Raw genomic sequence first — 27997 nt, forward strand, 5'->3', positions numbered from 1 at the left:
CATAGAGACTGGCGGACTGTGGGGATTGCTCTGCTTCAGAAACAAATATCGACATCAGTCAATCAATCGATAAGCCCGTCTTCTAACATTACTTAGTGACTTATTACTGCGAAATCAACATGAACTCCTAGTAAACATCGAAATTTCGAAGAAATCGGCCAAGGCCAAGAGCGACTAACACCACAATCACAATTAATCTTAACCACTTTTCCTTTCATTTACAACTCCTTTGAAAGAATTCAGCGCTTCACTTATCCAAATGCGGAATCTATGCTCTAATTTTTCTTTATAGACTGTACTAACAAACGAAGCATTCGCGAAATAAAGGGGTGTCCGGGAGACCAACAAAGAGATGGAATGAATACAAAATCTTGATTCACAACGACTTATGAAGAATGTGCTTTAGGATATGACAACTTGGCATAGATCCAGTGAAGGCTGTTTATTTACGAGCCAAACATATTTCATATACCAATTGAAAGATAATTTCCACACAAAATGGGGGCAAAAAAACCACCAGGGGTACCAGGCTCATTCTTCGGTCCGGGAGGGCCCCAAGCTCAAATACCTGGACCGCTTTCCGCGGCAGATCAAGCAGCGGCAGATAAAGCAGCGACAGACAAAGAAGCGGCAGATCTACTAGCGGCAGATCTACTAGCGGCAGATCTACTAGCGGCGGGTAATGCAGTTGGAAATCAAGCAGCGGCAGTTCAAGCAGCTGAGAATCTTCTGGCGCTTCCAGGGCCGGAAGATGAGCCACAAGGATATGGAGGAGATGAGGCAAATCAGAAGCCATCAGGACCATGGGAAGATGCGCCACCACTTGAAGAAGATGCAGCTGCATCTGCTGCCAGAGTTGCCCCTGTTGATATCCAATTTAATAATGTAGTCAGGGCAAACTTATTACCGTTGATGGCTTCGGGAATTCATCCAGTATCAACATCTGGCGGAGGTCATCTCTGTGGTCTTCATGCTCTGATTTACAGTTATAATGCACTTCGAGATCTTTCGGCTCCCGAGGGCACACCTGTCCCCCTGGCAGATAATCCAACTGCCAAAGACTTGCAATTGTATAGGTCGGGTCCACAATTTTATCAGGATGTTATCGAATTTCTCAGGCCTCAGAATATTCTTGTATTTGCAGATAGCGAAGGGGAGCCACTTAGCGAAGAGCAGGTTATGAGACAGGTTACAGGGATAGTACCAAATATGGTCGACAATTATGATGTCAATGTCCTCCACTCACTTCTCATACATTTGAACAGAACGTACGGAACAAACTATACTCAGGGGCATATCACACATGGCTACAATGTTCGATGGGATCCCATTAATAAGGTATGGGATATAGGGTACAGGGTACCAACATCAGCCCAGGATTTTGGAGTGGGGCTGCGCCCAATAATGTGGCTCTATAATGACAATTGGGAAAGTGAGTCGGGCTCACTTCATCGGATGCAGAAAGTCGAACATTTGAGCCACTGGATGGGATTCTCAAGTTAGTAGCCAGTTCATCCTTTTGCGCTTTTTCTATACCCAATGACATTTCCCAATATGAAGAATAACCTACATTCATTTTTATGCACGGACTCTTCTCCTTTTTTTTCACACATCCTGAACTTCTCGTTTTTTCTTCGATATCTCTTGAAAAGTAGTTGCTGACCCTTATGAATTTTTAAAAGCATTGCATAGGGACTTAGATCAAGGCTTAATTGCTGAAGCAAATTCGTGGTTTGGAGATGATATAGATGAATATTTGAATGAACCAGTCTGGATTGTTACAGCTGACGTTGAAGGATATCATGTCGACCTTGAAGACCATCAAGATCCCAGGGAGCTCAGATTATACTCTGGGTGCTTCGTTAGAGAGCCAACGGTAGCTCCGGATGAAGATGCACCCGACGGTTACATGTGGGTGCAAAGAACCCCATTTTTTGTGGTTGATGTTGAAACCCCCGGGGCAATCGGAATTGCACCACTGAAGAGTTTGAAAATGATTGTGAAGAACGCTCTCAGGAAAGCACACGATGCTGCTGGAGCAACAGCTGCCAATATAATCAAGAGAACTGGCGTCATAGTAGATGACAAGGGTCCATGGCAAGATTTCTTAGTTCACCGTACCATTGAGCCGACCACGAAGATCAATGCAAGATACGCTAATCCAAATGACCCAGCAAAGAAGTTTGTGGGAGGCTTCCAATTCGAGGATGGCGAATTTCTATTAGACACACAAGAGTCGCTCAAGAATTTGTACCCTCGGATGATAAGAATAGACGGAACAAGAGGAAGAGTCAAACCTCGCAATCTTCAGTTTTTGGAAAGAGCATGGAAGCTCCCAGAGAGAATTCCTATTGCAGCCTCAGGTACCCAAAAAACACCAAGCACTTCGATGCCGCCTGGTAAACAAAATCTCTTAGGTACCTCCAATAAATCAGATCCCAAATACAAGTATAGACCAACTATGAAAGTGGAAGACTTTAAAATAACAGACCTAAGAAATCACTGCAAAGCTCGAGGCATGGTCGCAAAAGATTATGGGAGAACAAAGGTCGGTATGTTAGCAAAGCTTGTGGAGCATGATCAAAAGGCAGATAAGGTGGTTAAACCTTCGGGGAATCAAGTGGGTAAACCGGCTGAGTCTGGTAACTTTCTACCTATGAGACGTGTCCTAGTAGATATTGCAAAAGAGGCTGGTCCGCCTAAGATGCCCCCTTTTTTTGCAACAGAAATAGTGATGGAGTTAGGTAAAGGCGACATCAACAATCCTGCAACTTGGATAATCGATTATGAAGGTCGGATTGGCAGGGTTCCTGATGATAATCTTGAGCCATTAGATCGAGCCTGGGGGGTTGAACTTGATCCAGTTAGGTGGATTCATTCATTGGCTGAAATGAGAAAGAACTTGGGCTATGACAAGCCCCCCAAGCCTGCAAAAAACCCTCCCGATCCTTCAAACAACCCTTCCGATCCTGCAAAAAACCCTCCCGATCCTGTAAGTAAGCCTGTTGGTAAGAAGGCTAAAGTGGTTTCTGCCAATCCTCCAGATCCGAACTCTCAGGCTTCAAGTCCCCCGGCTGGAAACGCGACGGGTAAAAAAAGACCCGCTAGTTCGTCTGCAGAGCAGCCTGCAAAGAAAAAGAAGCAGAAGAAGAAGAAGAAGAAGTGAGCGGCAGCAGCAACCAACACAACCAATAATCATCTGTGGCTTCTGCTATTGGTGCCAACTCGATTTCTATAGCCACTCCATAAACACACTCCGGTGAAGTGTTCGGGTTCTTTCTTCAATAAATAAATCACAAGGTAGCACTGGGAAGCGAATGTGCGTTGACAAATAGGAAAGCTTTCTTGGGAGGGAATTTGAGAATTGTTGTTGTTATGTATTGACATGGTGGAAATTTTTGAAATGATGAAGTTTTTTCTCTCGTATTCACAACTTAAATTTGCCATGCAACTTCGTATGAGATTTGATAATCAGAAAGGATTGAAATAACAGTGGAAACGCGTACGACCGACGATGAGAAGGAGGCCGATCGATGAACTGTTATAAAGGGTTTGTTTCCGAAGTTTCATTTATGTTTAGCCATGAACCACAGATACGTAGACCTGTGTACCTATATAACAAGTTGTTTAGCATTGCGATGAATGGATTGTGTTTTGGAATGAAACAACATGAATCAGTGAATGAACCCTGTGGTGGCAGAATCATTGGTTGACGAAGTGAACGCTTCGTCAGTGCAACAAAATCTTTAATACTTTTATTAGATATTGAATAAATCGTTTTTGATAAATTAATCTGATTAATGTAAGTCGCTATATATCACGAAGCTTATTTTAATCAATAGGGTCTTAGTAAGTTTCTTGAATTTGGAAAGCTAATTCTAACTTTTATAATTTAAGACAATTATTTTTCAATAAAACGTTTATTTATATTGAATTCGATTAATAATTGATAAATATGAATATAGATTAGAGTTGTTTAGGATTTCTATTTATATAGTATAGAATAGTAGTAAAACTTGTTATTATAGAATAAATTAGTAAAAATATAAATGATTTACTTTTTACTCCTCTTTAAACTTTTGACTAATATCTTTCATCTATTCTCTAGCCCTTATACTTGCTTGTTTTTATTTCTTTAATCTTATCCTAGCTCTTATATATATACTCTTCTGTCTATTTTTCCTATAATCCTAATATTCAAATCTCTAAAGTCTTTTACAGCTCTTTTTTTCTTTTTTTCTTTTTTTCTATTAAAATTTAATAATAAATGAGTTTCAAAAGATATTGATTTGATTTATTATTAACGAATATATATACATATCGATATTGTAATACATACAATAGAAATTTGTATAGGGATTTATATTGAATTTCTTTTTGTCTGAAATGTTAATTTTGTCATCACAGGGATTTATTAAGAAGGTAAACCTATCATTTGCTTCTGTCTACAGATATAACTACTCATTGAGATACTACTATATATGAAATTTGTTAACCATCGAGATAGATAGATTATATGACTTAGGTAATGTTTTATTTATGATAGTCAACAGAATAATAAAGTTAGACTAATATTGACCGGTAGAAGTATACATATATATCGCAGAATATGCTATCATCAAGGACTGCTAGCCTTCCTTTTCTTGGAATATTTTGCTGTTTGATCATCAATTTCGGCGAATTCATCAAACATATAGCTCTTTGAGTTTCAGGACACTTCCGTCATATATATTCGGATTTTAGACTTACTAACCGAAGATTTCTCCTTCTTCATGTCGCTCAATCGTGTCTGCTTCGAAACTAGCCCATTATTTGGGCAGATCATTGTCTCATACCGAAAGTTAGTGCTAAATACATGTTGGAAGATGTGATATCCACATACCACTTTGTACACAAAAGCCTTCCAGAGCTTCTTAATTTTAAAACCCTCGAAAATGAGAAAATTGATATTATTCTTATAGATTGAGGCGCTGGTTAGTACTTTTGAATTATCGATCGAAATGTCTTGAGCATACAGGCTAAAGTTTTCTAGATGTTTGTCTATGGTACACTATCAATATGCATGTCTCGCTCCACCACTTGCAGTCTTTGTATACTACGCCTTGTCCAACCGTCCACGATCCCCAAAACTATCTTTCCAGTACCAAAACTCTTTTGAACGAAACGCCCTATCCCGAATCTCCATTCACGCATTTCCTCACAGGTCCCTCAATCATCAATCCTACACGTTCTTTCTTCACAATATTTAACTCATTCTCTCTTCTTCAGAATTCTTCCCGTGATCTTGCATACAAACCTTTGCCTAAAGCCGAATTCAAAGACCATTATCCCCTATCCTTATGGTTAGTCCAAGTGAACAAATTACCTGAGTTGTGGGACGACGTTGATCCAGGATTAGAAAGCGAGGCTTAAAAAGGGTTTAGCAAGACGACTATCATGCATCGATATCAGGATGAATAGATTCCTTACTATATTATGGGGATAGAAATCTGTTAATGTTATTGTTAGAACACCTTCAAAGAACAAATGTGGATCTGTCCTGGTAGTATTTAGGACCACATGATGCTCACTTAATTACTCCAATCAGCAAGAAGCATGACCGGGATATACCCCCGTTTCTCGGAGATCTATGATTAAAAAAACTTGACGAGGCTTGGGAATGTTTGGGTGAAGTTGTTACAAAAACTCAAGACGAGCCTTCGTCTTAAAAACAATTTCAGTGTTTCATAGTGGAGAGAAGTGTTTTTGTGCGGGAAAATTGGTAAAATACAGGTAAGAACATGGATGTAAACTAAATCCTTGACACCTGTATGATCACCCATTCATCCAAGCCCTACAAGGTCTCCATAACACGAACCTTTCATACAACACAAAATGTCACTTTGATAGGTAATTTGGCAACATGCAAAAAAGCTCGCAAGCCCTTTGTAAATTCGTCTACGCCAACTAAGCTATCATCGACACCTATTCACACGACATAGATCAATACTAACCGGAACAAATGACTCTCCGGCCAACCATATCTACCATCAATAACTACGTTGGATCCAGTTATGAATACATAATTACCCGAAGCAAGGAATGCAGGGGGTCTTTGGTAGCATTATAAAGCACGTTTAGTCTTGTTGATAAGCAGTACAAGCAAGCCGCAAAAGTTCAGCAATCAGAAGATCAAATTTCAAAGATCTCGACCTTGCACAGGCTGACTGGGATCATTTTGCAGGTGAACTCATCGCAATTATGTTTTCTGTTTCAGTGTTGACCACGAGTGATGGCAGTTGTGAGAAGCGTTCATCGGTGGCTATCGCCCGTATGCATACCTCCAGACTGGTTTTTAATGAGTTTCTTATGTTCTCATGACCTTGGCATTGAGTTATTTGATACTTGAAACTCCTTCTTGATGAAACTGAAGCGGCCTCGGCGCCTTCTGGTGTCTTCTTCGCAAGACGGACGGTCAATTTTCACTTCCAACAGAGCAAGAATCAAAAGCGAGCAACAAATTAGTGGAATGGTATTAAGATATTAACCTGAAGGCTTTATACTCCCTCTCAGTTCTTGCTTCATCGATCGTTCATCAGTTAATGGGTCTGTCATTGCTGGCAGTTGCAGGAAAATTTGGATTGAGATGCTCAGTGCACTTGCGACCAGGCAATGATTCAGGGAAATTACGGAAATCTCTTGGGACAATGAAGCTGGGATATAGTCTCCATAAAAATTAGTATTGCTTCTTTTGACGTCCTGAGGGCCACTTGAAACTCTGCAGTATCCTCACTTGTATGCGCTTTGTGTAAGAGGAGTGACGGCATCTCCAACTATCCGAATGGAAGCTGTTCCTTAATCTCGACGGTAACTGAGATGATGGCCGGTCGCTGATGCGTTCAAAATACGTTTTGGAGTTCGTTGACTCAAAGTTGTTTGTATAACTTTGGCTAGCTTGTTCATAATAGCTGTATGCGCTCTCGGCCATTACCTCAGTTCCATTTTTGCTTGATCAAGGTCAAGTAGATGAGGAAGCTGTTGTGCGGTTGCAATATGTACACTTTTCATCGCTGTTAGTCGTAGAAACAGTACTGAAGTGTCTTCGAACTCAAAGAATGTAAAAAATTCATAGAACTTTCACATGTTGGCTGGCTCTCATGATCAACGAGTCATGCAATATTTGGGTCAATTAACTTTCAATTTTCTACGGTAAGTAATTTTGTTAAGACTTACGGTATATATCCCACATGGAAACTGCCCAGTACTAATTTGAATGTATGGCATACATCGTGGTAACAAAAAACATATTTACAACTTATTCTTCGTCAATGTACCCCAGAGCGAGGATGCTGCCCAGTTCCGTGCAACAGCATAGCTACAAATTAAAGAGAACGCACAAGAATCGAATTATCACTGTTCAATGAGAAGGGCTTGGCTAATAATAGTTGGCTTGTTCAACGGAAAGCTCTTTTATTCTGTCTGCAACTAATGTGGCCCTTATGCAAAGATACCCCTTTCCATTAAGTTGATTTTCTTTCAGTTACATCTCCCACAGCGTGAGGCTCGATCAGTATCACGCCACTCAACAATATTCGCTTCCACTATATGAATAGTGAATATGCTAGCTCTTGTATGGAACAAGTGGTACTTGTGAGCGACGGTAATTGACAACAGTTTCGGTCTCGCTGTCATTTGGCTTCGCAAGTTGAATGTTGAATCGCTGTAACTAGGGTATGATTTTTAACTCATCCTAGTGCTGCCCAATGGTAGATTCTCCGTTGCGACGGCGAGGAGCCTCTGAGCGAGACACGACCCTACGACGCTTGGGTGCATTTGGAAGAGGAGATCGTTTCGTACAACGATCTGCGCAACATCTTGCTACACGGATACTTGAGATTAGTCATTGTACCGTTTCAAGAATAAATCAAGAATTATTGCTGATTGCAATTTTTATTGCCTCACTGTTCAAGTTATCCCATAAATTTGGGTGGGGAGGGTGCCCCTAATTGCTGTTGGCAGCAGCCATCCCTAAGTACTTGCTATCACCAGTGGTATCGTGTCGTAAGCAAAGTCGTGTAGCTACTTCGCGAGGACTGCGACGGAGGCTGATGCTTTTACGCGGTTGCATTCCTCTTGAGTCGGAGATACTTGGGTCCTATTGTCGCGTTGAGTTCGAGACTTTTCAGCTGCTGCCACTGAAGCTTTTGAGGAAACAATTCATAAGCAAAGTCGTGCAGCTTAGTGACCAACTTGATACAACTATATACCATCCATAAATTAGCAACCTTGATAATAATCGCAATTTTCTGAACCCACCAAAAAATATTGAGCAGAGAAAGGCGCATTTTCTGCGATCATTTTCGGGCTTCTGTTGGACCTGATGCTCCCAAGAGCAGTAGAGCCCAAAGTATTGACGGTGGATTATAGCCCTATCATCTGCCTCAATTGATTCAATCTTCTCAAACAACCCTCAAAAGAACACTGTAAAACTATTAGCCAATCTATCACAAAAATATTTGCGTGGAAATGAGTTTCTTAGGAGTGTGCCTACCAAAACAGCAAAAATACAAGTACACTCAATTTTTTTTATACCAGCAACACCGCCATCATCACTGTGCACGCTGAAGTGGCTAAAGATAACAAGATACATCACTATCTAATGAACTAATGTACAAAAATATGACAACAAAATAGAATATGCCAAGTTGCAATGTGACTTGGTACTAGCTTGCATACACGACGGATTTGCTGCTGAACCAAGTCACATTGTAACTTGGCATACTCTTCGCATCGGGCTTGCAAGCTATATATCTTAATGGCTTGCTGGTTTTAATCGTGATACCTCGGAAGATTTGGAGCATTCTGTCTGATCCGCAGGAAATAGCTCTCGATGTAGGTGTGAACACCAGGCAAGACTATTATGCCCACACCACAATCTGTAGCATTTGGATTATGATCTCCAATCATTTTCCACCCTGTATGAGGTCGCATGCTGGTGTTGATTGTGGTAAAATTCCAAGGTCCCGGTAGTATGCTCTTGCATACCATTGCACGCCACAATTTTCATGGTCTGAATTGTGATTTCCAATCACCGCCAACATCATCTGCCTATGTCAATAATATGGCATGCTGGTGTTGATCGTGATGAGAACCTAAATTAGCGGCTCCAAGTTCTTGCATACCATCTGAGATCCTCTAGGCTGTACTGTATGACTTTGAATTCTTGGGGTCGAGCCCAAGAAGTCTGCAAAGAGTCTTTTTGTGTCATCTACCTATGACATTTAGATGGCATGCTGGTGTTGATTGTGGTAAAGCTTTAAGTTCGCGATTCTAGGCCCTCGTGTTTCTGAGCTCTCTCGTCCATGAGACGTGGGCGTGTGTTGATCGGCACCCCCGAGAGTTTTTCAAGAACTGTGAACCACCAAGATTCAGAATTGCTCATGCCAATGAGATAGACAGCCGCGCAACTTGAGTTTGCTAAAGATGAGCAAAATTGAGCCAAGTTGATGAATTAAGTAGCTTGCAATTGACGAGAAGGTAGCCCATGGCTTGGGAGCAACTGCAACTGCTGTGATAACTCACCAACTGGCTTTTATCGTGCAGATTGTATTTCAATATTGGGCCAGTTGGGTCAGTTTACTCTCGCGGGTGAACCATCGGAGTAGCTTCATCTCGCAGTTTTTGGTAACCAAAGCCTTGCACAAGGCTTTAGAGCGCTGCTGAAACAGTCAGAAATTGTTCACTTATGACATCAAATGATTTACTTACAATGCGGGGGTATAAAGCACGATGACTTCAGAGACGGCGCCGACTTTGATCTTTCTAGGATCTTTAAAACAGCAGTGCGGGCTCCAACCTTGATCTTGCTGGGTCGAGCTCGTTAGTTGTAAGACTCTAAAATCTTTTTGCTTTTGGCCCAGGTGGAAATATTAGCGAGTGGAGTCTGGATACGAGCTAAAGCCAGTGATGCATTAGTGATTTGTTCACCGTCATCGAGGATTTGTATTGCGGGTAGTATCATTTTGTTCCGTTCTCACAGAATTGGAGACCAGAAAATCGGAAGATTTCTTTTGACCTGAACTTGGAAGAGAAGTCCGAACCTTTTTAGCAAATTTCTCTGGTCGAAGATCGTTTGTGTCGGAATCCACCATTGTATTCTGCTTGAATGGGTTAGTCTTGTCACGAACATCAAGTTGAATTGAGTGGATCGAAAGAAGGGAGAATGGACAAGAGAAAAAACTTACTTGAATCCCCCACCACCACACCACCATACCACCACCATATCTCCACGCAGAATTCTTCTCCCAGTAATTTCCTTGTCTACCAATATAGAGTCAGCAAGCATCGACTTTGCTCGAGCAAAAAGAAAATGTCTACCTGGAGCTCGCACAAAACACACCACCACCATATCTCCCAGCAGACCTCCTCTTTCTATAAACACTGTTCTCACTCCGAGCAACAGGCTGTAACTCATTACTTCCAAGGCCATCGGTCAAAACTAAATGCTGGAATGCGGAGAGCCACGTCAGCTCACTTCCGGAGAAGAAAAGCCATCATCAGCCACAAGTGACTGATGATTTTCATCAATACGCCCAAGGCCTGTGGGTTAAACTAGGCAGGAGTAGGAGCTAGTTCCCTCAAAATCTGTGATAGTTGCTAGTTTCTAGCAACCATAGAGAACCGGCTCCTACTCCGCCACCGCTTATCGACGATAGCATCATCGATGGAGAAAGCTAGGCAGGAGCAGGAGCCAGTTCTCCATTTGCCGAGAACTCGCTTTTCTTCCAATTATAGAGAACCAGCTCCCACTCCACCATGGTTTATCGATGATCGCATTGTTCCAGTCATCTGATTACCTGTGAATTCATATTGTTAGTAGAGTTTTCAGCTTCAATTAGGAGAGATTGGATGAACATACCTGCCGATAATCTCGGCGCCACCTGCGATTGGTGAGACCGAGGTCGGTCACTCTAGGCGTGTTGTCTTATCTTCTCAAAGATCTGAAGAGAATTAGGTGTTAGTACATGATCACTTTCAGGTTTCCCCGGTTGTCGAAAACGACGATGGCAAACAACAACGGTAAGCGGGGAAGATTTTATTCTCGCATACCTTGTATTTGTTTCACTCTGAGAGGACGGAGCACAGCACACCATGTATGTAGGTGCGGATCGTCCTCTTTTAGCTGAGAGATTATGTTCCTGTGCTCCGTCCTCTCCGATTACGCTTTAAGTATCGCAAAAAGACGGGGAGTTCTAAGATAGATTTCACCATTAGTAAACAAATCTCAGTATACATGTCCAGTAGATAATAGATCCTACTGATCAAGGATAATGTTGGTATATTGAAGGGAGAGAGAATAAGTCTGAGGAACCTTTCGGTCTCACATACCTTTTTGTGTTTGCTTCACTTTGAGAGATCAGGGACTTGTGATTGCCCTGCCTCTCCAATGCTTTTTCGGCGATGAGATAGGTCGTCGCTGAAGTGGAATTAATTGTTAGCAAGTTACCATTTCGATCACTATCTGGCATCTAATATAGGTATGATGATGAGTGAAGGCCAGTGATGGAATAAAGTTGGAAGTCTTCGATCTCACATACCTATTCAAATTGGTTTCACCTCGAGAGGACCGAGCACTTATGGTAATCGAGTTAATTGGCGCTGTGCTCCGTCCTCTCCATCATCTTCTGCATATTAGGAGTCGAGAAAACATCTCTGGTATAGAGATGGAAGAAGGAGGAAGAAGAGGAAGAAGGGGAAGAAGAGGAGAAGACTTTTTTGATCGTTGTTATATTTTGCGGGAAATCTGAAATTGCTAGAAGTGCTAAAGATCAAAGAGGATTCAAAAACGGCAGAATTCCCAATCTTCCCTAGCGTGGAAAAAGCAGATAAAAATCAGACCACTACCCTTGCTAAGCCTCTTCTCCTCTCTATTTATCATTGGATAGATCTGTTTTCGTACTAGTCTCTCGGATCCAATTTTCTCTGCTCAAGTACTTCTCTTCTCACCCTCTTTCTTCCTTTCTTTTCTTTTCCTCCCCAACTCATCAAGTACCATGGATCCTCACAGCAATATCCCAATTATTACTCCCTGAGCCTCAGAACATGGTACTTAATGCAGATTGAATTTGGATATAAAAACACCCATAGCAAGCTTAATTGCAAATGGGAAGCAAAGTTGTTCAAACATAAAAGGGAAGCCACAGCTTCAAGTACCATCGATTCTCACAATTGACGATCTTCCATATCTCTTTGTCTGAATCATCAGATGTTGCTTGTTGCAGATTGAATTGAACTTAACAATGCTCAAGGCAGAGTCTATCTGTGAGGGGGCACAAACCAAGTTCATACATACAGTACAGTTTATTTCTCGTAGATTGTTTGTGAAAGACCTGTGACTGATGGGAGACCTTATATATCAACGTATTTTTGTTTCATCATCTGCATCCAAGTATAATCATCAGTTACTCTCTTGTTATATGTTACTTATTGCATCAATCTTATGTGTGATACTTAAACCAAATGAATCATTATTCCTTGCGATTTTCTCCAGTCCATTCTTGCACCACCATCCCATCTCCAGCTTATCTCATGATTCCACAATCACAGCCTTACACTCCCCAGCCTCATGCATTGAGAAACACCACCCTTAAATTTTTTTTTAGAAGGATTTATCTTGTTTATCACCCAACAAACAATTCAATCTGTCTAGACACTCATTTTTGCATAAACAATCAAACTCAAGGCGGTCACTCGAACCGAGAATCCCCTAAACAACGAACCCCGAAGTTCCCCCATCCTTTCACATTATTGTTCATTCAGCATCCACAATCATACCCACATACAAACATCCATTCTACCAGAAGAAAATCATTTCTTTTCACAAAATTTTGTTCTTATTCGCTATTACTTCAACTAATTTTAATTACACAGGAACCCGCTAATATGCTCATGTGCCCGTGTGATTCTACTTTGAACCGCGCGCAAAATGAACAAAATGAAGAGCAGCGCTGTTTCATTCAATTCCAATAGATCCACGCTGTACTCTAAAATGTCTTCTCCTACCAATAGCATACATGAGATGTTGAAAAAAACGTGACATGCCCTGCTGAAATCAATCGAATCCCTCGTCTACAAGCTCTATACACTCCTCAGCTACTTCCTCGTTCTGATCGAAAGAGAAGCTAAAAACTTGAGGGCTATCTTTGACTTTTCATATCGGCGATTCAGTATGGGGATGGATTTTCTCATCGGGTGGCGTTTCTTGTGCGATTGGCGGCGATAAATCATCGTCCTCATTACGATGAACAGGTACCGTCTTCTCGGGGAGAATGACGATTTTCTGAGGTGATGATGGTCTTTTTATCTCGGTCTCAGATGAGTTGTCGTCTGATTCAACGGAGTATAGTGGAATAATTAGTTCTGGGAGCGCATCGACCTCCCCAAGTGTGACAGGCGGTTTTGTATTAGGGATGTATGATCCGCTGCTTGAGTCTCTGACTAGGGATGATCCACTCGTGGGGTCTGAAATAAGTCTTTTGACCCTCTTACAAAGCACTTTCTCTAAATAATCCGACAAATCCTTAACTGGCATGCGCGATAAATTGTAAATGACTTCCTGGAACTCCCAGTCATCTTCATCAAAGGGTAGAGTCGTGTAATGCATCCACTTCATGGCGAACGCCTGAAGTAGAATCATTCCCATTGGTCTGGTTTGTTCACCGAAGCACTCTTTGGCGATGAACTTTAGATAGAGACGAGAAATCACATAAAGGGGAGTTTTTGTTTTACCATCATGTATGTTTTTGGCGTAGTTACTGTGGTGTCTGGGATCTTTTAATCTGTCTGCTCTGAGATCTTGAAAGCTGATATCATGGATGAACTCTTCCAACCAATTATGAACCTCCAATTTGCATTGACATCGGTCTGAGAGTCCAACGTACCATTCTTTATCTCGTGTTACATTTGAAGAGGCTAGGAATTGATTGAGCCTACAGAAAGTATGCGGTGTGAGGCCAATTCGCGAATAAACGTACTTGGAGATAAAGTATTTAAGCGCAACTGCGAAGACGTAAATATGAGAGGTTCTTATATCTATCTGTAGCGATGGAGAAAGGGCTGCCACTGTTGAAGAGCTTAGGTTTCTCCAAGGACTATGAGCTGTCTCGATGGAAATAGATGATCCTGACTTTTTTAATCCTTCATTAACCATTGGACACGTTGATGTTTCGACTGCCCCAACGTCAATCGGGCGCTTAGTAGGTGCAAAGAAAGAAAGTGTCTCGGAATTGAGGTATTTTAAGATTTCGCATTCGAAAGGATGGCCTTCAGCCCTGGAATATACAATTTCGTTGAGCCCTTCAATCGTGTATGACATCACATCTCTTGGTGTGACGGCGTGGAGACAATTCAAAGGTGTGTTCGTAAACATTCTACCGTTGTTTCCCCAATATTTCCATAACATCCTGGATAGCTTCGTAGTCTCAGAATAATTATTTTCCTTTATTCTATTAGCAATTGAAGCTTTCTGGAAATTTCAACGAGGCATATTGTCATACCAATTGTGTCCATAGGAAGTTAGGTAAGGACCATGCACCATATTCAGCAATATCAACTTCTGTATTATGCACATTCCTAAATACTGTCGTATCTTCTTCAATCTTATCATCCCAACACAGATCGCATGCGTCTTTATGAACCTTGGTACCTTGGTCGATATTTTCTCTGCGAATTTCTTCCCTTAGGCCCCTCGATCTGGAATGCATTCCTTTGAAGAACTGTTTTCTATTGAATTTTCTTCTGGCAGCTTTTCTGCTAATATCTCTTCTTCTGGAAGACTTTTCCCTGGATTCCCTTTTCTCGGTATCTTGGAACCCCTTTGTATCTTCACCCTCATTTCTCGGTAAATCGTAAGCCCAAGTAGAATCTCCTTGAATCTGGAGGTCGGAAGGGCACTCAGCTGGCGGCGTCTCAAACTTCTTAGCGGGTCCGTCCAGTTGAACACCATAAAAAAGTGCCGAGCATGCCATGCTAAACTTTGCCATTGTCTGGTCTGTATTTGACATCATGATGAGGTATTAGAATTCCAGATTTATGAGCAATACAGATACTTCTCGTCGCATGTATATATTCGTTGTCAGAGTTACTGTTACTGATACTGAAACCGAAAACTTGATTGATGGAAATTGTTTCTTGATGAGAATTTGGACTGTGGTTAAAATAGGGATAAAAGGCCAATGTTAAATGATAATAATAAATGGAATTATACAATATCGAATCAAAGATGAATGTTTCTAAAAATAATAAAATTGATGGTCGTTGCATGTGAGAAAGAGAAGCAGAAACAGGACACATTATAATAATCATCATTTCTAGTGCATTTCGAAACAGGAGCGCTGGATTAAATGGTAATAATCATTCTTGCTATTTTTGAAAAATCTATCTTCAATTAAAAGCCCTGTGCCTGCAGTCTTTGGGAATTGTCTGCAAATCTTCAGACTGCAAGAGAAAGAACACCCAACACCAACATGATTGTGATACATGCAGTATCAACAAGTCTTTCGAGCCTTCTCAAAGCCTTCCAAATGTTTCTTCATGCAAAAATAAAGTCTATTTAGATTCCAGCACTTTAGGAACAGCTCGTACACCCAAAGCATGTGTTATCATTCTTGAAGCGACAGTTATTGTCGTTTTGGGTCTTCTCGTTATGGATTGGTTAGTTCTTGGCAAAGTCAATGTAGTAAGGCGTGCCTTCGAGTTTTGTGTATTAAAGACAGGAGAATACAATGCCCCAAGGTTATTCGAACTCGTAGAGAAATTGCTTCGGAATGATCTTATGATTTCTGCAGGATGTGGTCTCCTTGCTGGTGCTGATGCGGATGATGAAATTCGTGACTGAGGATTGCTGAGTCGTCTTTTGGGGCTTAAAGTTAACCATGTGGCTCTTGGCTCCTGATTACTCTGCGTTCTCAAATGTAAATCTCTATTATCCCTCTCGATGTCTCTACTTTCTCTCCCAGATACACTAGGTAAGTTATGAGGCGCCGCCGAACTCGTATAACTCTGAGACTTGAAAAGTTCTTTTTTCCTGGGTGGAGCTTTGCCGTCGCATCTGCCTTCCAATGGCATCGGTTTGGCTCCATTTGCTAAGATAGCCTTTCTTTCTTCAGACTCCTCATTATTCTCAAAAGTTCCGCCAGACTCTGACGATCCGCAATTTTGCCCAGATGTATTCTCGTTATCGAGAGTAATGACCTCTTTGGTGTCAACTTTCATGGTGATTGCATCCGTTTTCACCACCGTATTTCCACCCATTTCTCTTGAATATTCATTTCCAGCAAGCAAATCCAGTACAGCATTCTCGACTTTACTTGTTAGCTCAATTGGAACCGCGGCAGATATAAGATCTCCAGAATCCTTCTGATTTCTTTCTGCAAAAATCCCTCTGGCATCAACCTGCGCTTCAATCTTCTTCTCGATGAGTACTGGCGCACTAAAACCAACTATAACCCAGTCGGCTCGGCCTCCAGGAAGTATGTTTTTTTGCCACATAACTTTGTTTCGTGTGATATTCTCTGGCCGTTGTCGATTCAAAAGCTCGACATTGGACTGTTCTTTCTTTCCGTCTCGAAAAGCTAGGTTCTTGATGCTGGCTGCAGCGCATTAGCAAACGTCTCCCAGATTGAAACCATTCTTACTTCGCGACATGACTTCTTCTAATATCGATATCAGTGGCTTATCCAGTTTTCTGCTTGGCCAATATGGCTTCTTCTCCGGACCGTGAATTTATGGTTGAATCTTCGATCAACAATACAAATGTTGTGTCAGAAATGCCCGACTTTGTAAGAGGAATGAAAATTGAATCATGAAAAGCGATATTGGTTCCTTCAATTGATCTATGTGGAAGCTGGGAGGAGATGGTTTCTCTTGATTTCTACGAGAAAGGGTGTAGAAAGGTGAATCAGAGACAGATGTTTTGGATTTCAGATTTTGAGAGAACGTGAAGCCTTTGACTGGATCCAAATGGAAGGTGCTTCCAAACAAGAATCAATCGTTCCTTCTAGAGAGTCTATATGTAGTAGAATGGACAGATAATGGTAGGGAAAATTTATTTTGTATGGTTTCAAATTGTAGTTTGCGGAGTTGCGGATGATGAATGAGTAAATGGTGCTTGGGAAGCAAGAAGAAGAGGAGCTTTACCTATGAGAAAATATGCTCGAGACTCGTCAGAAAATCTCATACTTTACTCTAGAATCTTAGATAAGAACCATATATGTATTCAAAGGGCAGGTTAATGTCTTACTTAGGAATTAATTGCATACGTGAATTGCCATGTGACTCGGTCTCGGTCATGTGATAATGAAAAGCACAAGATTAATATGTTGAGCTGTTATGATGTTGCATCATTATGAAGGTCAAAATGTTTCAAGTAATGAATTACGACAGGCCCCGAAAGAAATCAACACGACATCTTCAACATCTTACAACTACTCAGTGTCTAATATGCTTTTGACGCTCAACTGCAGAATCTCTCATGAATTCTCCCCAGAAAGATAAAGCTCGTCGCAAAATGTGACATTTGGGGACTTAGAGATGCTCATTTTGGTACAAAGTGGATATTTGAGGTTTGAGAAAAATAATCAATTTCAAAAGCTTCGCGGTCACCATAATATAGGAGGGAAAGAACTGGCTTGTGTGAGATTCTAGACTTTCCCACTAGGGGCACCACACCAAGTCGCTGCAAAGGCACTGGGCGGCTAGGGTTGCAAAGTTCTGTGTCGATCTGGAATGCTTTACCTTTTTTTGTCGATGCAAACAGTGTGCTCTCGGGTGAAGAGAGGTAGAGAGTGGGTGGATTGAATGATGTTTCTGATTCTTGTGAAGTCCGACCAGCGATTGTGAGCGTGAGATGAAAGGTGATTCTTCGCTAGCACCGAGCAGATTCGATGTTTAAATGCAGTCAGGTTTTATAGTTATCATCAGCATATTCGCAGATAATTGTCCACTTTCCGAGATTGTGTTACTCTCAAGTGAGGGCGAGGAAAGGGGAGAGGGTTTACTCGTCCACCCATGCTAAGATTGACGTTCTCACCGTGCTTTCGCAGCGGTGCCTAAAGGATGGATTTAGGATTACCTCCTCCTTGGCCCCAACCATCAATCTATTTACTGGTAGTTTCAGTATGTTTTCGCTTGGTTTGGACATCAACATGGTATTCGAACTCGAGATATGACACTACTATCCTTGTCAAGGGTGGTCACAGAAATGATTCAAGCATATCACTTGGCCAACAGATTCTCGTATATTCTGCAAGCTTCTGTTGATACTCTGGATCCCCAACGCGATCCTCCTGATTTTAAAACGTGGGTCATCTCGCTGCGTTATAACTACCCAGAGGAGGACATGAGAGATTCTGACAGAAAAACCCTTACTCGACAGTACATATCCTTGACACCTGCCTGTACACAAAAATTGTCTGCCAGTGCGAATACTTAATCTCAGTACAGTTGCGTCAGCGTGTTTTGTTTTGATATATGTCATCTTATTCAATGATTTCCGCCCATATCTGAAATGCGCTCGCTCATATGCTGGCCTCTGTCAACAACACACGTACAGAGGCGACATCTGTTATCTATACAGTCATCTATTACTGAAATGAGAAGTTCGAGAACATGGCCTTGAAGTATGCTCATCTTCCGAAGCATCAAATTCATGATTGACCTAACTAGTTCTATATTTCCGAAGCTTCAGCCAACAGTTACTCTCCACCTTCCTTACTTAACCGCCGACGGCTTTTTTCCAGTCTACCGGTACCGATCGCCACCCCGATATATTTGTTGCTTTGCCACTGATAGACATAATGGACTTTCTCTCCTACCAATCTCGCCTCAATTCCCTTCACACAAATTGCAAAATTCCCGGTAATCTTTTGCCCTGGCGTTTAATTGATGAACTCCCAAATGGACTATCGCTCAGGAACTACCTGAGAGCTCGGTACCGAAAGAAGATGGTCTGAGCTGCAGTACCAAACATCAGATGAACGGCAACCAACCGTCAATGATCGGCGGAATTTACCGCCACAAACTAACGCCCGCCCTCTTCCCTCTCCTCGAAATTCAACATCTTGTGACTGAACGAATTTGCGTTATATTTTCCGATGCACCTAGTTAACAACAAGAGCCTCGATTGAGGATACCAAGGTACATACCTACATCCCCCACCTCGGATTACCCCCCATCTTCCAGTGCCAAGGCCGAGGCCCGAGTACCTCATCACAGCGAACTATACATACATCAAGTAGGTACGTACCCATATTCCCAGCGCTAACCATCACGTGTACGGTCATGCCACGAAGCTCCCTCGAAGAAACCCACCCAAGCAAAAACTAGCAAGGAAAAATTAGATAGTAAGTAAGAAAGAAGACAAGTCGTCCGGATAAAGTTCTCAGGCTATTTATGCGTAGCCTTAACCTTAACAACCCTCCACTCCACTCTCCGTATACCCCCGTTGTCCCCTGGAGCATTTCCGTCGCATACCCACACCATGCATCGAGACAAAAACTTAGGTACAACCCCGGCCGGCAATCACCGCCATGGAGATGAAGAAACCAGGATTAGGCTAGGTTGCAGATGAACGCAACCTTGCTACTTACACAATACCACGTTCAAATCGAGGGCTTGCAGACGAGAATTCCAGCAAAGTAACAGAGAGGTATCACAAATTATGTACCCCAGAAATGCCTCGTTTTTATATCGTATTTGTGTCACTTGCGGATGTACGCTGGTTGTGCTCGTACAGAGTACAGAGAGAATGTGTTCCTGGGGAATTGCGGGGTACATATACACCACATCACTAGCCTTTACTGGGACTATACGTTGTTCAATTTATTTTTCCGTCCTTCCCCATCACTCATTTCTTCATTAAGACATGTTATTCTGGGGAATTCATTAGGTGACTTTTACGATTCCACCTCTTCTCATGATAGCCAATCAATAGCCCGACAAACTCCCCATAAATAACATACTTTAACCTCAAGCTCCGTATTTCGCTCTCGTGCTTAACCTGCTCGTTGCCTGCTTGGTTTCTTCAAGGGTTAATCATACCAGCATTTCAACCTGTCAAATTTCTTTTCTTAAATTGAACCATCCACCTTCAATGCGACGGAATGCAATGTGCGATCTTTGCACTCCCTCGAACACCCATTGCATATCTGACAATTCACGCCCCCATTCTTGCAGGAATGTTTCAATTTTACGAGTCATTAGGTGCTGAAAGTGGTAGGCTAAGATTGGCTTTGCCATATCAGAGGATTTATTTTCACCAATAAGAGCTGTTACCAAACTTTGGATATGGCTTTTATGTGATAGAGATTAGAGACGTGACAACGCGTTACTTGGTGCTATATGCCTTGTGATTCCTCTAATGACATACTATGTATCATGTTACTATTTGTTATGCTAGATGAAGAAAGCGATGTTATGTTATGATGAAAACTATGCTTGCTGGTTTCCATCGACATATCTCATTCTTCCGAGTACCAATTAGGGAGTGTGTTGTTCCGCAAGCTTCCGAGAGGAAATTTTGCAGATGTGTTTTTTGATCTCTCTGAAGTACATGATATCATTGTGCCTGCGTCTATTCTCAATTTCTTGTAGATCGACAGGGCGCAGGACTCATGTTGTCTAAAGGTTGTACCTTTAATTTGGCCCTAATTCTGTTTACTGTTACGGACTTATAGGACAGGTTCCTATTAATTGTAGTCATATTATCTGCAGTATCCTCTTCATTAGTCGCCGGTTGATGATTGCAAAAATTTGAAACATTCCAATGACATCCTAATCTCATATTGGCTCTCAGCGTTCCTCTCGCATCTTTACATGAAGAACAAACTAATAAACAGGCGCAAGCTCTTCTCGACGCGTCTCGTATGGCCTAGATGGGATCAGTGGAGAGTATTTAGATGATTCGTTCTCGGCTTCACTGCTATTAGGCAATATCCCAGTCTTGTGTGCCATATATGATTATCACTATCGCTGCCGAAACCTGGGGATCTGCTAGTAACAAACGTGGAACAAAATATTCGTACTCATATCCAACATGCCGATTCGCCAATGGTATTCCCGCGCGTTTCGGATATCAAGCCACAATATGTATTACGCCTCTTTTCGTCTTTGCAGAAGCCATACCGACGCGCGTTGATCTTGGCCCAATAATTTAATACTTTTGTGAGTACCAAATTCTTAGATTGCTGTAAGAGAGTGGAGGGACAGGGAATGATAGAACGCCTTGTGCGTGATATTCTCATTTTCCCAGGTCTTTCGAGATCTACAGTGTGGCCCCGACACCGTTTGGTCTTGCTGGCTCAGCAAATTTTGCCTTGCGATATAGTGCAGGTTCCCTAATGGTCCGGGCATCCCAGAAAACATTCTCCCTGGTTGTTATTGCGAGAATTATGTGGATTCTGTTGTACGCCACCCCCTCATTCTGCTAGGACGTTCGCATAATGCACGGCTGCATCTTCTAGCTCCATGATCTACTAGATGTTAATTTTGGTTAGCTGAATTTTTTCCGATACTTGAAGGACCTAATGGAATGACTACAGTGCAGAACATGCAAGGCTGGTGTCCTGGCATTCAAAATTAAATTAACTCATAGCCAAGGAAAGCCGGTATGCACCTAGAGCATATTGACGTACTAGAAAATAGTTCAGCGTTGGTAGCAGACCACATTATTGAAAGACTCTAGCATCGATGTGCTTCTTGAGAACATGTTCAACCAATTGGTCCGACATATTAAAATTATTGCATGATATGGAAGTTTTTCGACACGAATGCTACTGAAAATGATGTGAAATTTTGCAACAGGAAAGGACATTCTAAGTGAAAATTGGATGATTAGGCATCTATGTATTTTACTCCACTAGAAGTGTATTTCATGTTGAGCCAACCAATGTGATTGATCTGATAGCAAACCGCCGATTACTCGACCTAGACAAATTCCCCGAAGTGGCAAATACTACCGTCGTCCTTGGACAGAATATTGCTCACATCCCACATACTACGTTTCATACACACGAGTATTTGGAATTCGAAGTCAAATCATAAATCAACATTTGATCAAGAATAGAGGCCTACCAATTTCTACCACTCTCGTCCTGATTTTCAAACTCTCGAATCGGTGCTTCACCACTTGAACAACAAACACCAGGCCCACTATTGCTCATAAGGGCCTTCGCATCATACTTGAATCGATCTCGAAGTTTACGATTAGATCGAATTCCAGGGACAGCTTACAATGGCGCCATGCTGACTGTGTTTCCGCATTAGATCAACCATACGTACAAGGACTCGGTCAAATGGCAGATAAATATCGTGAAGATCTTGTACGCTTCAAGGAGAAATATCTTTGCTCTGGTGATAAAGTTCTCAGTATTTTAGGTAGCGCAGTTGACGGCTATAAATTTTTACCACACTTGATGGCATGTCCTCCAAGCTGTAAGATTGATGTTTGCATAGATTGCCTTCTAGTTTCGTCTCGGAGGCCGATTGTGTCTATCAATACCAACGTATTCCTGCACGGATAGGGTCGTATGTATCTTGGTACCGAACATTCCGAGAGCGTCGCATGTGTATCTCAATATCCGAAGTCCAATAATACATCGGGACAACCGACCACATGTTCTTTGACAGACCCATGGATTATCCTGTGGCAAGCGCCACTACGTATATTGGGGACTTCGAGGGGTGTATCGCATTTCTCGGCACTATACAAGCGGGAATACTTTGTTCGATAATGGGTGGGTCTCCATGTGAGATTGTGGTGATACGAAGATACTTGTGCAAGATTCAAAGCTTTGATATGTCATTGTTGCAGTCCAGTTGGGTGCTTGGGCAAATTGTGCACTTCATTGGAACTTTGCATATTGTGATGAGATGCTTACCGGATGAAATTAATTTAGGATGCTAAGACGATATCCACAAGACAACTAAGGAGATTTTGGGTTTGTTTGATAGTACTCACTTGGACCAATTGACGAGTCAAAGCTCGTACCCGAGGTAACTGAAGACTTGAATCCTAGTAGCAATATTTTTCCGGCAAGTAGCTTGGTGGAGACTTTGTGCATCGATTATGGCTCCCTAAATATCGAGCTACCTGCGTATCTCTTGCCGACCGATTCTTCAATTTCAGTATCGCCAAGTAGGGATTTCCTAAATCTCGTATGCACGTATGTCATATCTCGTCTCAGGAGATGGCTCGATATAGCTCGTTCGTCAGGGGATGTCACATATCGAATATTGTTATCGCGGCGATGAAGATATTCCTACAGTAGACTTTCTGTAGAAGGATGTGCGGCGATTCAACCCCGCTTCGCGTCATAATTTCCCCAGACTTCGGGAATGATCGTGAAAATAGGCTCAATGCAAAGAAGGGACGAAACTATATATTCGCAAGATTGGCGATATACTTCATGTCCTTAATTTCGTGTGTGTGAAAACATAGATTGGCGCTGCATCAATAGAATTTATTTTCACTTTATCTCAAGCGCTCAGTGGGTTGAAATTAAACATTGCTTACATAAGGACCCGAGTGACCCTTGACTGTCTGAGTCAGGTACAATTAAGTGACCCCCTTGTCATTCTCGCTTATGCACGTCGTCTTGCAAATCCAATCAAGACCTTCATTTTTCACCTGTTTTTGGCTTGCGGAGTCTAAATCTCCGCAACACGTTACCCACAGACACGATTGTTTTTCTTGAATACAACACCCTTATGTGGTGATATCAAACCGATCCATCATGCACAATACAACAAACATGTGGCATCAAAGCCACCATCGATTATTGGAACACACTTTGGGTATGCTACGCACCTCTCATACCCTTTCTGCCTTGACCAGATCTTGTACAACTTTGGTCATTTCCCCATATTTTTATATGCAGAGTAGAAGCACTCTGCAATGTGATCCATCTTACAAGGAATCTCACCTCTTCAACACCCCGCCAGCTCCATTCTCTCCTTTACTCTGCAGTAACCAGCCTTGACATATTCATCGCCAATTCTGGGATCAGTTCCTTCTCCATTCGGCCGGATGCTTTTTACCGAACCCCAGATTTTTAGATTCTGAACCTGCATAAATATTCACAAGGGTCAAGTTGATGGAAAGCTGTGATATTTCCAGACACCCCCAAGCATATCGTCTGATATGCCAATCCATGCCGCGAATCGTCCTCTACCGGCCATTGCAGGACGCCGCTCACGCCTCTTGTTGTACACCCATAAGCGTGTTCACGCGGCACGTAATCAGTAATGCTTTCGTAAGGAAATAGTATGAGCAAAACCAACAAAAGCCTTAACATTCGCACTTTAAGAGCCGAGCTGGGGTTGCACATAAAATATTTTTCGAAATCTGATTTCTATGAAAACCAAAACCCCTTCGTCTTACTCTAACATCATCAATGTCAAGGCAAATTTCATGAGCACTTTATATGCCTTACATCAACGCAATGTCAATCTCATCTCAAGGAAATTCTCCCAACTCTACCTCCGGAAGCATTAGACACTTCTCAATGTCTCGGGACAAATTTGATATCGACATTTCCTCGCCCCAACTTTCTATCGTAACAAATAGCGATTTGACATCTCCAACCTCTCTAAAATCACCAAACGGCCGTCGTATCGCGACTTTTTCCCGAGAGGGTATCTTGGGATCCGCACAGAAAGCTAGAAATTTATCACAATCCTCCGCAGATAGAGAATCTATCACAAATGCACTACAGAGCAGACAAAATCATAATCATAATCATAATCAAAACCAAAATAGAAATGGGAATGGAAATACAAATGGAAATGGTAATCAGAATGGGAACAGTGATGATGGAATCAATCCGTTAAAAAGAAGGAGTACTGATGCTGGCATTGACTACCCTAGACGAAGAGCTACTATAGCTGTAAGTATTCTATTTTGGGCTACAATAACAAATCTAATAGAAATCTAGTGCGAGATATGTCGATCTCGAAAATCACGATGTGATGGCACCAAGCCCAAATGCAAACTTTGCACAGAATTGGGGGCCGAATGTATTTATCGTGAACCAGGAATCAAACTCGATGCCGGAGATAAACTGATATTGGAGCACCTTACTCGGATCGAAGGATTACTTCAATCAACCTTAATCGGCCAAACATCCAATCTTGCTCTCTCAACCGGATCACCATCTATCAATGGAGGAACCACAGCCAGTGGCGAGGACCTATTAATGGCAGCTAGCGGAGGCTTTGCCTCTATGATACCTGCCACAGGTCTTGGCACATGGGCTATCCCCACTAACATCTCCACGATGCCAAAAATTCACACAAACGCTGCACTACACTTACTCCAATGGCCTTTAATTCGCGATTTAGTATCGCGACCTTACGATCCTCAAATCCTTCTTCAGCTCGAAATGGCCAGAGAGCCACTTGCTTTGTCCAAAGCGCCGTGCTTAGACTTATCAAACACCTCTGCATATATCGAAGCATTCTTCGCCAAAGTGAATGTCTGGTATGCATGCGTCAATCCTTTTAATTGGAAAAATCACTACCGCGTCGCTTTATCCAATGGTTTTCGCGAAGGCCCGGAAAGCTGTATTGTGCTTTTAGTACTGGCATTGGGTCAAGCCAGTTGCAGCGGGAGCATATCCAGAGCAGTCAGTTCTGAAGATCCTCCTGGGCTTCCATATTTCGCAGCCGCCTGGGCACTTCTTCCAAGTTTAATGACGAGAAATACGGTATTATCTGCCCAGTGCACGGTTCTTGCTTCTGCGTATTTATTTTACCTTGTAAGACCATTGGAGGCATGGACCTTATTGAGTAGTACAAGTACAAAGCTTCAACTTCTTTTAAGTGCGCCCGGAAGGATACCAGCAAGCCAAAGAGAATTATGCGAGCGAGTGTATTGGAATTCATTGTTGTTTGAAAGTGATCTGTTGGCCGAGTTAGATTTACCACATTCCGGGATAGTCCAATATGAAGAAATAGTAGGGCTGCCAGGGGGTTTTGAGCAAGAAGATGAGGATGGAGTAGGCCGCGATGAGCTTTGGTACTTTTTGGCCGAGATTGCTCTACGCCGGCTATTGAACCGTGTCAGTCAACTCATTTACTCGAAGGATTCGATGGCGTCGACATCAAGCTTAGAGCCTGTTGTGGCCGAGCTTGATTTTCAACTGTCACAATGGTACGAAAGTCTACCTCTACCATTACAGTTTTCGTATACCCGAACCCCTCTTCCGGATCCGGTTCAAACCGTATTGAGACTGCGGTACTTTGCTTGCCGAACAATCATTTTTAGGCCATATATTCTTGCGGTGTTAGACAATGAACAAGCAGCCATGGATCCATCAGTTCGAGAAAATTGTCGGAAATGCCTTGAGGCTTCCATTAGACAACTAGAGCATATCAGCGCACAGTAAGTTCTGTCTCTTCATTATCTCACGGTGATAGTCTAACTAACCTCATTTTCAGCCATGCAGGTCACATGCCATACCTTTGGCAAGGTGCGCTCAGTATTGTCTCGCAAACACTTCTGGTAATGGGCGCCACTATGTCCCCCTCCCTTTCCGCGATCATCAACTCACTCGTCATCCACGATACAATCGACGGTATAATCAATGACGTCGTCATGGAAATCGAAAGATATGCCCATTTAGCACCCAGTCTAAGTCTCTCTGCCGAGATAATCAGAGAAGCCGAAATGCGGAGACGCAGCTACCTTGGTGGCTGAGTGTAGATCCTTCGAGATCTTACATTACCGTTAAAAACAATACCGCAACAAATGATGACAATCAGCACAATGACGATTATTCCCAACGGACAACCAGTGGTAAGAGGCGAAAAGCGAAAAAGGGCCGAATCTTCAGTAGTCTCAAAAGTTAGCAAACCGTTTTCGGGCAGCTAAAGACTGGGTAAAGCCACGATATATATGGAATTGGGGCTGGGGGTATCAGTCCAAGAGGCTGCACGATGAGGAGATGGAATTCTTTTTGAGTTCCTCAAAAGCTCTACTTGGCGGCTAGGCTTTTCGGGCCTGGATGCCTAAACTATCAATTTGAGTGGTTGAAAACCACCCCGCACTTTCCAGGGTTATGATGACTTCGGAAGGTTATGTAGAATGGGTCTCACATGTACATTGCCACATGTTGTATATAGTTCTATTTGTCTGAGTGGCTAGTAAATAGTGTTAGTCAGTCATGCTATACAATGCTTGCTACTCCTGTTTAGTCCTGTTCTATGTTGTACTCCCTGTGTATTTTATGCATTGCATGGGATTGTGGATTGTTTTCCTTTTAGAAGTCACTTGACCAGGGCATTACATTAGAAAAGCATGAGATATTAAGAAAAGAATCAGCTGATAGTTGGGATTGGAATAAAAACCGCAGGTCCGAATTCGTACTCACTCCTGATTTCTATAATCCTGACCTGTAAGATAATTAGTGCCCTATATATTGAAATAGTATGATGACTGGGAGAGACCTTTCCACTATTCGACTAGTCGTTGCACGTCATTCTTCTATCTTTCGGATCCTATCAAAGCTTAACTTGTAAAGGGTCCAACAACAGAGAAATCTGACCCGAACAAGGGTTTGGTACTCTTACCATCACCCTTCTGTTCTGTCATATGACTATCATGTGACCATGTACATTGATATCCTTTGAAACCAATTTCTTTTTACTGAGATGTATTCGAGATGTTTAGAATGACTCTTGCACTTCCAAGTAATGCTCAATCTATTATATGAATGTAAGTCCATAAGCAACACTTGCGTGGTTGGGATTGACCTCAATCTCTTGCGCAAGGATCGATAAAATCTCAACATTCACGAGACAGCAACCGCTCCCACACGAGAATGCTTCGCCTTACTAAAAACCACCCTCTTAATACCAATATGATACATATATTTTGAAATCGAGCAATAAGACACACGCCGAGAAGAAACATCACACCAAAACACATGCAGAAGTTAAGGAAAGTGGCTCCACCCAAGCATAT

The 27997-nt window shown here is 42.2% G+C and overlaps 4 protein-coding genes across 4 annotated transcripts; 2 read left to right on the top strand and 2 right to left on the bottom strand.

Moving 5' to 3' along the window:
• The first annotated feature begins 20 nt into the window (after positions 1 to 20).
• BCIN_01g01650 (hypothetical protein) lies at positions 21 to 3544 on the top strand. Its single transcript, XM_024690255.1, has 2 exons — positions 21 to 1498; positions 1683 to 3544. Exons 1-2 carry the CDS (start codon positions 499 to 501, stop codon positions 3164 to 3166), a joined length of 2484 nt encoding a protein of 827 aa, XP_024546023.1. The 5' UTR covers positions 21 to 498; the 3' UTR covers positions 3167 to 3544.
• A 9323-nt stretch (positions 3545 to 12867) lies between these two features.
• On the bottom strand, positions 12868 to 15293 carry BCIN_01g01660 (hypothetical protein). The gene is made up of 2 exons (XM_001555588.2): positions 14535 to 15293; positions 12868 to 14476 (listed from the first exon to the last, which is right to left on the bottom strand). The coding sequence occupies exons 1-2, from the start codon at positions 15042 to 15044 to the stop codon at positions 13190 to 13192; spliced, it is 1797 nt and encodes a 598-aa protein (XP_001555638.2). The 5' UTR covers positions 15045 to 15293; the 3' UTR covers positions 12868 to 13189.
• A 79-nt stretch (positions 15294 to 15372) lies between these two features.
• Positions 15373 to 16983, bottom strand: BCIN_01g01670 (hypothetical protein). Its single transcript, XM_001555589.2, has 2 exons — positions 16674 to 16983; positions 15373 to 16628 (listed from the first exon to the last, which is right to left on the bottom strand). The coding sequence occupies exons 1-2, from the start codon at positions 16681 to 16683 to the stop codon at positions 15586 to 15588; spliced, it is 1053 nt and encodes a 350-aa protein (XP_001555639.1). The 5' UTR covers positions 16684 to 16983; the 3' UTR covers positions 15373 to 15585.
• A 6805-nt stretch (positions 16984 to 23788) lies between these two features.
• On the top strand, positions 23789 to 27460 carry BCIN_01g01680 (hypothetical protein). The gene is made up of 3 exons (XM_024690256.1): positions 23789 to 24920; positions 24969 to 26416; positions 26473 to 27460. Exons 1-3 carry the CDS (start codon positions 24459 to 24461, stop codon positions 26729 to 26731), a joined length of 2169 nt encoding a protein of 722 aa, XP_024546024.1. The 5' UTR covers positions 23789 to 24458; the 3' UTR covers positions 26732 to 27460.
• Positions 27461 to 27997: the final 537 nt, after the last annotated feature.

This window comes from Botrytis cinerea, chromosome 1 (assembly GCF_000143535.2).
Source record: "Botrytis cinerea B05.10 chromosome 1, complete sequence".
Classification (NCBI taxonomy): domain Eukaryota; kingdom Fungi; phylum Ascomycota; class Leotiomycetes; order Helotiales; family Sclerotiniaceae; genus Botrytis; species Botrytis cinerea.

Excerpts from the sequence above, each read along its gene's own strand:
- BCIN_01g01650 (XM_024690255.1), top strand. The coding sequence starts at position 499 with ATGGGGGCAAAAAAACCACCAGGGGTACCAGGCTCATTCTTCGGTCCG. Across the intron at positions 1,499-1,682 it reads CCACTGGATGGGATTCTCAA|CATTGCATAGGGACTTAGAT; the intron begins GTTAGTAGCCAG and ends AATTTTTAAAAG.
- BCIN_01g01660 (XM_001555588.2), bottom strand. The coding sequence starts at position 15,044 with ATGATGTCAAATACAGACCAGACAATGGCAAAGTTTAGCATGGCATGC. Across the intron at positions 14,477-14,534 it reads ACTTCCTATGGACACAATTG|GAAAATAATTATTCTGAGAC; the intron begins GTATGACAATAT and ends AATAGAATAAAG.
- BCIN_01g01680 (XM_024690256.1), top strand. The coding sequence starts at position 24,459 with ATGCCTTACATCAACGCAATGTCAATCTCATCTCAAGGAAATTCTCCC. Across the intron at positions 24,921-24,968 it reads GACGAAGAGCTACTATAGCT|TGCGAGATATGTCGATCTCG; the intron begins GTAAGTATTCTA and ends ATAGAAATCTAG. Across the intron at positions 26,417-26,472 it reads CTAGAGCATATCAGCGCACA|CCATGCAGGTCACATGCCAT; the intron begins GTAAGTTCTGTC and ends CCTCATTTTCAG.